The 14,396-nt window shown below is 43.5% G+C and overlaps 1 protein-coding gene across 4 annotated transcripts in view; it reads left to right on the forward strand.

Annotated features, from left to right (window-relative positions):
- The window catches only part of LOC134347028 (coronin-2A-like), a 168,348-nt gene extending 163,853 nt beyond the window's left edge, over positions 1 to 4,495 (forward strand). For all 4 annotated transcript variants that reach the window (XM_063049021.1, XM_063049019.1, XM_063049022.1 and 1 more), the window contains one exon: positions 1,463 to 4,495. In XM_063049021.1, the coding sequence (XP_062905091.1) occupies positions 1,463 to 1,594 (132 nt within the window). In that variant the 3' untranslated portion in view covers positions 1,595 to 4,495. The remainder of the gene's footprint in view (positions 1 to 1,462) is intronic.
- The last annotated feature ends 9,901 nt before the right edge of the window (positions 4,496 to 14,396 follow it).

Genomic DNA, 14,396 nt, shown 5'->3' on the forward strand with positions numbered 1-14,396 from the left:
TCCACTCATTGTTTATCCTATTTTTTTTTCAAGTTTCCATTGAATACACTCATGCAACGAGACTTGCGATAGTAAGAAAAAAATTCTCAGCTTACCAGTTTCTTTTACCAACTACCTTTAATGTGGCCTCTGGTTCTGACTCTGTTGCTATGCAAGATTTTTACTATACTTAGTGTTTAAAAAATCTTTCAATCTGAATATGATATTGAATACCCCTTTAAACTTTTCTGCTTCAAATAAAGAACTCCATTTTCCCCAACTGAAGTCACTCAACCCAGGGGCACTTGCTTCCAACACTGTGCCATTCCTTCTGATATGTGGAGCCCGGAATATGACATTAAGCCCAGGATTTAAAAGTCCTGGCCCTAATATGACTCTGTAAACCCAACCTCACTTGTCTGTTTGTAATTGACAACATTCAGTCCGTTTTGATGATGTTGGCTGCAGACAAGCTGTCCAGTAAACTTCCACTTAGCGGCTTTCAGTCCACAGCCTTGCCAGTTATGGTGCATCAAGTATGGGATGGCACAGTAGCGTAGTGGTTAGCAGAATGCTTTACAGTACAGGCGACCCAGATTCAATTCCTGCCACTGCTTGTAAGGAGCTTGCACATTCTCCCCGTGACAGCATGGGTTTCCTCCAGGTGCTCTGGTTTCCTCCCACAGTCCAAAGACGTACTGGTTGGTAGGTTAATTGGTCATGATAAATTGTCCCATGATTAGGCTGGGATTCAAATGGGGGGATTGCTGGGCAGCACGGCTCGAAGGGCCTGAGGGGCCAACTCTGCACGGTATTGCAAATAAATAAAAAGATTAAAAAAGTACTTTACAATATACCAAAGGTTTTTGTTTCCACCACCCTTTTGTGTAATGTTTCAGAATTCAACAACTCCCATCTCTGCTTCCTTAGTTAAATAATGAGACAAAATCTCTCTTCAGTCTCCTTCATTCCAAGGAAAACCGTCCGTCACAGCAATGTTTCTCCATAAATAAAAATTACCTCATACCCTCATAAATGTTCCCTTTCTCATGCCCTTACCCCATGGAGACATAGTACTCAAGCTGTGGCCTGACTGGTTTTAGTGTGAGCCCCTGCTCTTGCATGCTGTGCTTCAGCTAATAAACACAAATATCCTACATTCATTAAAACTTTATTAATCTGTTCTGCTGCTTTCAATGATGTGCACTCCCACATATCTCAGTACCCTATTTTCCTGCTGTCTTCACTTGTTACCTAACTCAGATACGTGACATTTAATATGTAAAACAACTGTTCACCACCTCTGGCTGATTTTTGTCCTGTGGTTATTTCACATCCACATAGCCTCTTAAGCCCAAACTTTTTGTTTCATAACTAATTGTGATCCTTGGTAGGTTCAAGCAGTCTGGGCATTTTTGTAGGTAACATCTCAAATAGTTGATTTAATAAAAAAAAATTAATTCTGTTCTTTCTCTCCAATCAGCTTCTACAGATGTTTTACCGGCAGCAGGAGGAGGTTCGGAAACTACGGGAACAGCTGGCACAAAAGGAAATCCGAATTAAACAGCTGGAACTGGAGATAAAAAATGTTCGATTCAGTTCCATTAATTACTGATGAAGCAACAAGGAGGGGTGGGGAAGAAACTATGGCAAAACAACTCGCCCTTAAAATGGGCTCCTCAAGGGGCAGCAGTCTACTTGAATATAGTTATATTTTTTATTGAGGGAAAAAAGATGTTTAATTTGTAAAACTTAACTTACTGTACAGGATGTACACTTTTTTTTTGTTTCTTATTTATCTTTTATATGATAGTGTAAATTGATTTTTTAACCCTGCTACTGGCTTTAATATGATCTGCAGTTCAGAGCTTTACAATCACATTGAATCTCAATTACTCTGGTGGCTACTGTAGTTTTTATGGTGCAAAAATATAAATACATCTCTTAATGCTTAAAATCCAGTGGCTAATTTACACGTTAACCAGGGCTCTTACAACTGTGGTAAGGAATGAGCTAAATGTTATACCCAAAAGTTTGAATTGGGTGAAGCAAATTATCTGCAAGGATATTGGTTGGTCTTTTTAAAAAATATCTTATGTGTGTTATGATATTTCTTCTTTATTAAATTAATAGTTATGGTGATCTGGAAGATTAACTCATCAGCTTTTAGCCTAAAATATTGTGCACATCTGATTGGTTTTCTTCAATAGTTTTAGCAACTTCTGTTCACCACTACCTGCTTGGATCACAAGGGTTCTGCAGCATCAGATTTCCAGAACCTGCCCTTTTGCACTATGCGTAGGCTGCACTGTTGACTTGGGCAGGTGCCTCGTTGAAACGGGTAGCCTTCATTTCAAGAAAAGGCTTTGAAAACAATGAGAATTGTGTTAGTTACCTCAGCCTTCCTTTGAGTTCAAGACTACTTTTGTTTTAATGGAAGAATTTTTTTTAAGAAAACAAAAAGGAAAACATTTTTAAAACAATTATGATTCTTTTTAAAAGATTTTAGGGAAAAAAAACTACTAATCATTCCTTTGATCAGTCAGATATTAAAGATGGAAAGAGACACTATACTGGCTCTTGCAATATAGAACAGCTGACACCCACAGCTAATTTTATTCAGCCCAAAAAATGTTCAGTGTGACATATCGTACAAGCCACATGCAAATAGGTTTTCCCTTTGTCCCATTGCATTGCAAGATAATGTAACACAGTTTATGCATGATACTGCCAATGTGAATTTGGGAGTAACACCAGACAATGGACCAGTGTCCCTGTTGCAGTTCCATCTTCACAGCCATACTGTTGTTTTCAATATATTAAAAGCTGAAACTGGTAGAAATACTCAAGATCACTTTGGAGAGAGAAAACAAGTTAGACTTTTTAAGTGGTTTCTGAGCAAATGCCATTGACATAAGCAGTTTCTCTCTCTGTGGAACTACATACCTGCCGGCCATTTCTTTTCTCAATTCGTTCCTTTATTCTTTCCAGAATACATACATGAATGCATTTTATATAGAACTGTACTGTGGATTTTATATTCCCATTATTCACATTAATAGGATTTGATAGAGATATTCTTTTACTCTGAACATCTTTTCATAGCAAACTGATTCTACACTGGATATGATTGATCTTGACATACTGGGAGAAATTGTTTATGTTCTCTCTTATCTCCCCACTGATTTTGTCTTGCTGTAAGTTTGAGATTTTCAGGTTTGATGAATGATTAAAAGATTTAAAAAAAATTCGCCTACATTGGCTTACCAAGTAGTTTTTGAGATTCATGGATCTAAATGGTACTGGGCAGAGTTTTTTCCATACAGCGTATTTTGATGATTCATGGATGGTCTAACTTTGCTGATCTGTTCGTACCTTCGGGTAAAGAGATTAGGCAGCACGTGATTGTCATCTCATTTGTCACTTATGATTGTGATTAATTTAGGATTTGCAAGACTGTAATGACTTTAATGACCTCAGAACATCCCAAAGTGCTTTCTAGCCAATGGAATACTGTTTTGACATGTAACCACTTGCAGTGTGTAAAAAAATACAGTAAGCAATTTGCCCTTAATGAGCTCCCACTAGCAAATATAAAAGCAAATTGATTCAAAACCACTTCATGTTTAAATGCCTTAATATTATCCATTGCCACAAAAGTGGCCTCTGATTTATGCTTTTGCAATATTTTGTGATCAAAGTAAGTTCAGAATAATGCAGGACTTCTAAATGACTATCAATGATGTCTGTCTACTAGTTCATTCCTGGGGAATGTTCATTTCAAACAGTTTGAAAGGATACCAACTTCATGATAAAGAGCTGATCGGTGTTTTTTTGGTTTAGTCGTGCACAGGCAAATGTGCAGAACTGGAATGTGTGGTTATCGGGTGTGAAATCACTTCACAGAGTACCTTTCTGGGTCAGGTCCTGTGCCTTCACTTTTTAAATGATAGGCTGCCACAAAGTCAGGGTTAAGCAATGGAAAATGCAGCACAAGTGAAGCCATTTGGCCAGATCAGTCTCTGCAAGTGTTTTTGCTCCACTGGGGCATTTACCCTTGTGTTTTAAGAGCTTCCCTTAAAGACATCATGTGCTATTTTCCTCAGTCAGGTTGGCAGCGCCTCTTTCAATGCACCAAGCTGGTTGCCTGCCATTGATTTGTAACACACTGTTAGCCCTCAAGATTGCTGATATAAACATTGGCTCACTGTTCCTGCAATGGCAAAATTTTATGTATATGCAACGTGCTGTTATCGTCATTAATAGCTTTGTATTTTCCTGCCATTCTCATCAAAATCCCACCACTGCTGCTCATGGCAATTAACTGGAAGCAATGTAGCCAATGTAGCGAAGGGCAAAGGCACGGAAACCTTTCAGCAGTCCCCCCACAGGGGTTTCCTAGTTAATGAGAAGTACTTGATTGAAAAGGAGGCTTTCTATGTAACAACTTGAACTGACACATTCTGTATTGAACTGTAATCTGTCAGGAATTTAATAAAACAAGTTTCCTGTTTAAAACGTGCAGTGTAATGCCATTTAAATGAATTTTTTTTGCTATTTATGCATTGTTCAGACATATGAGAAGCATCAGGCATTTTTATGACCAAATTGATAGCAAGTGAAGTATAGTAATATTGCTAAATGTAATTGCCAAATCACAGATCTCTTTTTTTCTCTAAAAGAGATCAAGATAACGTGGGTAATAATTGTTTTCATTAGTAATTATACTTCCTGATCAGAACTTACTATATAAAACTCTAAAGAGCAGAGATGGTTCAGGGCAGATTGAACAGGGGTAATGAAAAATGAATGAAGTTTTGCACTCAGGGGATTTTGGTAATCTGATGATGTGAATCTGAGTTAATTGACAAAAACAGCAGAGGATTGTCCATAAGGTAGAGCAGCAGAACTACACCTTTTGACCTATCAAGTCTGCTCGACCATGGCTAATACATTTTCCTTCTCAGCCCCACTCTCCCGCCTTCTCTCTGCCCTGACTAATCAAGAATCTACCAATGTCTGCCTCAAATACAGTTCAATGGTACTGTGCTCAATTCTGGTCGCCTCACTACAGGAAGGATGTGGAAACCACAGAAAGGGTGCAAGGAGATCGCCTGGATTGGGGAGCATGCCGCATGAGAATAGGTTGACTGAACTCGGCCTTTTCTCCATGGAGTGGCGGAGGATGAGAGGTGTAAAAGATCATGAGAGGCATTGATCTTGTGGATAGTCAGGCTTTTTCCCAGGGCTGAAATGGCTAGCCCGAGAGGTCATAGTTTTAAGGTGTTTGGAAGTAGGTACAGAGTGGATGTCAGGGGTAAGTTCTTTACGCAGAGAGTGGTGAGTGCGTGGAATGGGCTGCCGGCGGTGGTAGTGGAGGTGGAAACGATAGGGTCTTTTAAGAGACTCCTGGATGGATACATGGAGCTTAGAAAAATCGAGGGCTTTGGGTAAGCCTACGTAGTTCTAAGCTGAGGACATGTTCGGCACAGCTTTGTGGGCCGAAGGGCCTGTATTGTGCTGTGGGTGTTCTATGTTTCTAGTTCCACTCAATATCAGTCAATGTATGCAGTATACAACCTGAGATTTCTGTTCTTCGTAGACATCCAGAAAAACAGAAGAGAACCCCAAAGAATGAGTGACAGTAAAAACTTTAGAACCCCAAAGCCTCTCCCAAGCACAAGCATCAGCAAAGCAATGACACTCTCCCTCCCCCACTTCCTTCAGCACCCTCAACCCACCAAACAACCAATAGCAAAGCCCCCAAAGAAAGACCATGATCTGCAGTACAATTAATAACTAATTGTTCAGACCAACAATTTCACATACCACAGGCTCCCTCCCTAATAAAGGGGCAGAGAAGTGTCACCCTTTTACAGCGAGAGGGGAGACATAAACAACACATCTCGCTGATTTACAGTCCCGAGTCACTTTTCTTCCCCCACAAATTCTCTGACTCGAGAACTAACTCTCTGCCCTACTAATGAGAGAAAGAGAGACAGCATGCGATTTGCCGAGTACAGAGCCTCCGACAGCTGATCTGCTATGCCTGATGTTCTGTTTTCTTCCGCGACGCTTCAGTCAGCGGTACCGGCTTAAGGCCGATTTATACTTCTGCGTACGGGCTACGCCGTAACGAGCATGTGTTGGTGTGTCTGCGTCACTCTGCAATTCACCGCCAAAACGCTAGTTGGCGGTGGGGTTTCTATGCCACTGTGTTGAGTTTCTACGTGAGAAATATGGACAAGGAAATGCATTTCAAATATTTTCAGATGTTGGCAGGTAGATTTGACAATTTGATTCATGGTCTCCAACCATTTATTTCGCATCGGTGTACGCACAGTATGCCTACAGACATGGCGGAGAAGAAGCAACCAGAAATGCATAGGAAATGCGATGCTATCAAGCGGACCAATCACAATTATTGCGGTCTGCGTCGCCAAGATGCATGAGTTAATTTTTTGGGGAGGTGCGCGTCACCCTACTGCCTAGGGTACATGGTACCTACAGTGTAGATTTGATGCAGAAGTATAAACCAGGCTTTAGAATCAGCACATCCCCAGGGCTGCAAAGCCTCTGAACCCCGAAGACACACACGCCTTCTGGGCCGTGTCCTTGGGGTATGAAAAAATGATCACAAAGAACCAAAGTTCAAGTGTAGCTCCAGGCCAGGGTCTTCAACAGAACCCCATCCACCTTGAAAAGGAAAAGGAAAGAGGTTAAAGGTAGAAATGAAGCTGATTCCGCAGATGATCTCAAAGAAGTCGCTGCCAAGCTCCATCGTAGCTCTGCCCAATACACCCAATGCCTTGGCCTCCGCACCCACCTGCGGCAATGAATTCCACAGATTTATCAATCTCTGGTGAAAGAAATTCCTCCTCATCACCGTTCTAAAAGAACACACCTCTATTTGGAGGCTGCGTCCCTTGGCCTTAGACTCTCCCACCATAGGAAACATTCTCTTCGCATCCACTCTATCAAGGCCTTTCAACATCTGATAGGTTTCACTGAGGTCACCCCTCATTCTTTTGAATTCCAGTGAGTACAGTCCCAGAGCCAGCAAACGCTCCTCATACACAAGTATTTCAATCCTGGAATAATCTTCGTGAACCTCCTTTGAATCCTCTCCAATGCCAGCATACCCTTCCTGAAGTAAGGGACCAAAAACTGCTCACGATACTACAAGTGAGGCCTCAGCAGTGCTTTATAAAGCATCAATGTTACATTCTTACTTTTATATTCTAGTCCCCTTGAAATGAATGCCAACATTACATCTGCCTTCCTCACTACCGATTCAACCTGCAAATTAACCTTTAAGAAATCTTGTACGAGGACTCCCAAATCCCTTTGCACCTCAGATTTTGTATTTTCTCTCCATTTAGAAAAATAGTTTACCCTTTTATTTCTTCTACCAAAGTGCATGACGATACACTGTATTCCATCTGCCACTTCTTTGCCCATTCTCCTAATCTGTTATATGTCCTTCTGTAGCCTCTCTACTTGCTCAAAACCATCTGCCCCTCCACCTATCTCCATATCATCTGCAAACTTGGTAACAAAGCCATCAATTCCATAAACCAAGTCTTTGACATATAACACAGACCCCTGTGGAAACACCACTAGTCACTGGCAGCCAACCAGAAAAGGCTCCCTTTATTCCCACTCTTCGCCTCTCTTTATTCCCACTCTTCGCCTCATGTCAATCAGCCAATACTTTATCCATGCTAGTATCCTTACTCTAATACCATGGGCTCTTGGCTTGTTAAGCAGCCTTATGTGTGGCACCTTGTCAAGGGCCTTCTGACAATCCAAGTACACAATGTCCACCAATTCTCCTTTGTCTATCCTACTTGTTAATTCCTCAAGGAATTCCAACAGATTTTTCAGGCAAGATTTTCCCTTAAGAAAACCATGCTGACTATGGCCTGTTTTATCAAGTGTCTCCAAGTACCCCAAAACCACATTCTTAACAATTCACTACAACATCTTCCCAACTACTAAGGTCAGACTAAATGGCCTATAATTTCCTTTCTTCTGCCTCTCTCCATTCTTGGAGTGACATTTGCAATTTTCCATTCCTCTGGAACCATGCCAGAATCAACTGGTTCTTGAAAGATCATTACTAATGCCTCCACAATCTCTTCAGCTACCTCTACCAGAACAGAGGTGTATACATCTAGTCTAGTTGACTTATCTACCTTCAGACCTTTCAGTTTTCCAAGAACCTTCTCATAGTAATGGCAACTTCACAGATTTCTGCCCCTTGACATTCTTGAACTTTCAGCATACTTCTATTGTCTTCCACAGTGAAGACTGATGCAAAATACTTAGTTCATTCATCATTTCCCTGTCCCCCATTACTACCTCTCCACTATCATTTTCCAGCAGTCTGATATCTACTCTCACCTCTCTTCTTATACTTTATGTCTCAGAAGAAACTTTTGGTATCTTCTTTAACACTATTGGCCAGCTTACCTTCGTATTCCATTTTTTCCTTCTTTATGAGCTTCCTAGTTTTCTTTCTGCTTGTTCTTAAGAGCTTCCCAATCCTCTAACTTCCCACTATTTTTTGCTCTATTATACGCCCTCCCTTGGCTTTTATGTTGGCTTTGACCTCTTGTCGGCCATGGTTGTGTCATCCTGCCTTTAGAATATTTCTTCCTCTTTGGGATGTATATATCCTACGTCTTCCAGATTGCTCCCAGAAATTCCAGCCATTGCAGGTCTGCTGTCATCCCTGCTAGTGTTCCCTTCCAATTAACTTTGGCTAGCTCCTTTCTCATGTCTCTGTAATTCCCTTTACTGCACTGTTTTACTGATACATCTGACTTTAGCTTCTTTTTCTCAAATTGCAGGGTGAATTCTATCATATGATCTCTGTCTCCTGAGGGTTCCTTTACCTTAAGCTCCCTAATCAATTCCAGTTCATAGTACAACACTCAATCCAGAATAGCTGATCCCTTAGTGGGCTCAAGCATGAGCTACTTTAAAAAGCCATCTCATAGGCATTCTAAAAAATCCCTCTCTTGGGATCCAGCACCAACCTGATTTTCCCAATCTGTCTGCATATTGAAACCCTCCATGATTATCGTGACATTGCCCTTATGGCATGCATTCGCTGTTTCCCATTGTAATTTGTACATCTTTACTACTGTTTGGAGTTCTGTACATAACTCCCATCAGAGCTTTTTTACCCTTGCATTTCCTTAGCTCTACCCACAATGATTCAACCCTATGTCACTTCTTTGAAATGATTTGATTTTATTTTTACCAACAGAGCAATGCCACCCCCTCTGTCTACCTGTCTGTCCTTTCCATACAATGTATATACTTGGACGTTAAGCTCCCAGCTATAATCTTTCAGCCACGATTCAGTGATGTACACAATGTCATACATGCCAATCTGTAACTGTGCTACAAGTTCATTTACCTTAATCAATATACTATGTGCATTCAAATATAACACCTTCAGTCCTGTACTCAGCCTTTTTGATTTTGTCTGCCTCTTACATTGCAACCCACCCAGCTGACTGCAATTTTGCTCCCCTCATCAGCCTCTCCATGCTAGAAGCCTTACTACACACTGCCTCTGTTTGTAAATCAACTGCCTCATCTTCAGCAGAATCACACAGGTTTCCTTCCCCCTGCCAAATGGGGTGAATTTCTCTATTCAGTCAGTCGTGTTGATCTGGAGAGTACTGCCCGAGAGGTTGAAAAGAAACTTTCAGCAGAGAATAGAAACATAAAGCATTGACACATTCAAAGGTCACGCAGCATCTATGGAAAGAGAAAAAGGTTCAGCTTGAATATTTTTTGTCTAGACTCAGTAAGAGAAAGCAAGCGGTTCTAATTTGAAGAGAAGGCGGGGGGTGAGGGATAGAAAAGACGAAGGTAATAATACTGATGGGGCAAGGCTGTGACTCTGTTTATATTTCAGAAATGTAGAATCTGCAGTAGCTTTTGATTGTCCATTTCATTAAGGAATTGGACCAATGATTGAAAGAGTGGCACAGTAGTGTAGTGGTTAGCACAGGGCCTGTTCCGTGATGTATCTCAATAAACAAACAAATAAATGAGTAAAATGAATATTTGCAGGATTTTGTGTGAAGATTGAAGATTGAGGCAAGCACCCCGCCCCCACCATCACAATTTCATTTTACAGGAGCATCATTGAGAGCGCCCTGACAAGTTGCATTCCCATTGCATCCCCAAGTTGTCTACAAGAAGGGTCAGAGCTGTCCCTATTTCCTGAGGAGACTGAGGTCCTTTAACATCTGCCGGACGATGCTGAGGATGTTCTACGAGTCTGTGGTGGCCAGTGCTATCATGTTTGCTGTTGTGTGCTGGGGCAGCAGGCTGAGGGTAGCAGACACCAACAGAATCAACAAACTCATTCGTAAGGCCAGTGATGTTGTGGGGATGGAACTGGACTCTCTGACGGTGGTGTCTGAAAAGAGGATGCTGTCTAAGTTGCATGCCATCTTGGTCAATGTCTCCCATCCACTACATAATGTACTGGGTGGGCACAGGAGTACATTCAGCCAGAGACTCATTCCACCGAGATGCAACACAGAGCATCATAGGAAGTCATTCCTGCCTGTGGCCATCAAACTTTACAACTCCTCCCTTGGAGGGTCAGACACCCCGAGCCAATAGGCTGGCCCTGGACTTATTTCCATCTGGCATAATTTACATATTATTATTAATTATTTATGGTTTTATATTGCTATATTTATACTCTATTCTTGGTTGGTGCAACTGTAACGAAACCCAGTTTCCCTTGGGATCAATAAAGTATGACTATGACTATGAATGGGAGTAGTCAAGCATCGGACCAGAAGTCCCTACAAAGGACTGTGAGAACTGCTGAGAGGATTATAGGGGTCTCTCTACTATCCATCAGGTACATTTATCAGGAGCGCGGTGTATGCAGGGCCCCATCTATTATTAAGGATCCCACCGATCCATCCAGCATTCTCATTGTCTTTCTACCATCAGAAGAAACAAGAATAGTCAGGATAAGAAACATTTTCTTCCCCCAGGTCATTCAGCTTCCCTGTTGCATTGTCTTTGAAGTGTCAGTGGTTAATCTGTTCCAGTACAATATTTAATATTAATGCACTTTAGTTTGTTATTCATGTGTGATTCATCTGTAGATTTTATTCTTACCTTCATAAGTTATCGTGTGTTATGTGTACGTCAGTGCTTTACACCCTGGTGAAACACAAAATAATCTGCAGATGCTGGGGTCAAAGCAACACTCACAATACGCTGGAGGAACTCAGCAGGTCGGGCAGCATCCGTGGAAAAGATCGGTCGATGTTTCGGGCCAGAACCCTTTGTCGGGACTGTAGAGGGAAGGGGCAGAGGCCCTATAAAGAAGGTGGGAGGAGGATGGTAGGTTCCAGGTGAAAAACCAGTAAGGGGAAAGATATACCATGAGGGAGGTGATAGGCAGCTGCGGGAGGGGGCAGAGTGACATAGGGCTAGGGGAAGGGAGGGGGAAGGAATTACCGGAAGTTGGAGAATTCTATGTTCATACCAAGGGGCTGGAGACTACCTAGACGGTATATGAGGTGTTGCTCCTCCAATCTGAGTTTAGCCTCATCACGGCAGTAGAGGAGGCCATGTCTGAATGGGAGTCGGAAGCAGAGTTGAAGTGGGTGGCTACTGGGAGATCCTGTCTGTTTTGGCGGATGGAGCGGAGGTGCTCGACGAAGCGGTTCCCCAATCTGCGTCGGGTTTCACCGATGTAAAGGAGGCCGCATCGGGAGCACCGGTTGCAATAGATGACCTCAACAGACTCACAAGTGAAGTGTTGCCTCACTTGGAAGTACTGTTTGGGGCCCTGAATGGTTGCAAGAGAGGAGGTGTAGGGACAGGTGTAGCACTTGCGCTTACAGGGATAAGTGCCAGGTGGGAGATCAGTGGGGAGGGACATGTGGACCAGTGAGTCACGGAGGGACCGACCCCTGCGGAAAGCGGAGAGGGGTGGAGAGGGAAAGATGTGCTTAGTGGTGGGGTCCTGTTGAAGGTGGCGGAAGTTGTGGAGGATAATGTGTTGAATCCAGAGGCTGGTCGGGTGGTAGGTGAGGACAAGGGGAACTCTGTCCCTGTTGTGGTGGCGGGAGGATGGGGTGAGAGCCGAAGTGCGGGAAATGGAGGAGATGCGGGTGAGGGCATCATTGATGACAGCAGAAGGGAATCCACGATCCTTAAAGAAAGAGGACATTTGGGATGTCCTGGAACGGAAAACATTATCCTCGGAGCAGATGCGGCAGAGACGGAGGAACTGGGAATAGGGAATGGCACTTCTGCACATGGCGGGGTAGGAGGAGGTATAGTTGAGGTAGTTATGAGAGTCGGTGGGCTTGTAGAAGATGTCAGTGGACAGTCTGTCTCCAGAGTTGGAGACCGAGACATCGAGAAAGGGGAGAGAAGTGTCCGAGATGGACCAAGTGAAATTGAGGGCTGGGTGGAAGTTAGAAGTAAAGTCGATGAAATTGACGAGCTCAGCATGGGTGCAGGAAGCAGCACCAATGTAGTCGTCAATGTATCGAAGGAAAAGTTGGGGAGCAGTACCAGAATAGGTTTGTAGCACAGACTGTTCCACATAACCAACGAAGAGGCAGGCATAGCTAGGGCCCATGCGAGTTCCCATAGCTACACCCTTAGTCAGAAGAAAGTGGGAAGAGCCAAAAGAGAAGTTATTGAGTGTGAGAACCAGTTCCACCAACCGGAGGAGGGTAGTGGTGGTGGAGAACTGGTGAGGTCTATTATCCAGAAAGTAGCGGAGGGCTTTGAGGCCTTCTTCATGGGGAATGGAAGTGTATAAGGATTGGATATCCATAGTGAAAATGAAGCGGTCGGGACCGGGGAACTGAAGTTATTGAAGCGGTGGAGGGCATGGGATGTATCCCGGATGTAGGTGGGGAGGGACTGAACTACGGGTGACAAAATGGAGTCCAGGTAGGCAGATACAAGTTCGGTGGGACAGGAGCAGGCAGAAACTATGGGTCTACCGGGACAGTCAGGCTTGTGGATCTTGGGGAGGAGGTAAAACCGAGTGGCACGGGGCGTGGGGAATTATGAGTTTAGTGGCTGAGGATGGAAGGTCTCCGGAGTTGATAAGGGCGGTGATTGTGCGGGAGACAATGGTTTGATGTTTTTTGGTGGGGTCCTGTTCCAGGGGTAAGTAAGAGGAGGTGTCAGAGAGCTGCCGTTTGGCCTCAGTGAGGTGGAGGTCCGTCCGCCAGACTACTACAGCACCACTTTTGTCTGATGGTTTGATGGTGAGGTTGGGATTATTGCAGAGAGAGTGGAGGGCAGTGCGTTCAGAGAGAATGAGGTCAGAACAGGAGAGAGGAGTGGTGAAGTTGAGATGGTTGATGTCTCAGCGACAGTAGGAGACGAAAAGGTCGAGTGCAGGTAGAAGGCCCAGGTGGGGTGTCCAGGAGGAGGAAGAGGGTTGAAGATGGGAGAAGGGGTCCTCAGTAGGAGGAGGGGAATCCTTGCCAAAGAAGTAGGCTCGGAGATGTAGGCAGCGGAAGAAGAGTTCAGCATCATGGCGGGCACGGAACTCACTGCGGTGTGGACAGAGGGGGACAAAAGTGAGGCCCTGGCTAAGGACAGAACGTTCTGCCTCAGAAAGGGGAAGGTCAGAGGGGATGGTGAAGACACGGCAAGGGTTGGGTCTGGGGTCGGAGGAGGGTGAAGGGTGGGAGGACTCAGGAGGGAGAGGGGGGGTTGGGATATTCCGGGAGAGTGGGGTTAGGGGAGGATGAGGGATCAGAGGAATGGAGGGGCAATGAGGGGTAGAGGGAAGGTTGGGAGTTGCGGGGAGGAAAGGGGGTAGTGGGGGAATAAGACGGGCGGTAGGACTCAGCGGCAGTAAGAGCGGTCCCAGTCTGGAGAACAAAAGTGAGGTCCTTGCTAAGGACAGAACGTTCTGCCTCAGAAAGGGGAGAGGGGAACCCTGGTAAAACGTTGTCTCATTTCTATACACATTACATGGTTATATCTGTTATATACACATATATAGTTAACTGACAATAAACTTGACTTCACTTGACTTGAAAAGTAGTTATAAGTGATAGCATGAATTGGAGAGCTCTTTCAAAGGGCGCATAACTATAAAGAGATGAATGTCCTTTTCCACTGCTGTTTGATGGGAAATCCTCTAGCATAATTTTTCACTTGACTTTGGAACTGGTGTGCAGGAGTTCTGGAAATCTCAATGTTAATGTTAACAGTTGTAAAAAAATCCAATTGCATCATTGATATCAGTGATTAGAACCAGTGCCAATCATTGTTCAACGAGCAGATGGATTTTTATGTATTTCCAATAATTTCATGAACACTATAGCTAGATTTGCTCACTTACTTGTATCTAAAATTGTGAACTGCTTTGGTGAACA

Source organism: Mobula hypostoma, chromosome 5, assembly GCF_963921235.1.
Source record: "Mobula hypostoma chromosome 5, sMobHyp1.1, whole genome shotgun sequence".
Classification (NCBI taxonomy): Eukaryota; Metazoa; Chordata; class Chondrichthyes; order Myliobatiformes; family Myliobatidae; genus Mobula; species Mobula hypostoma.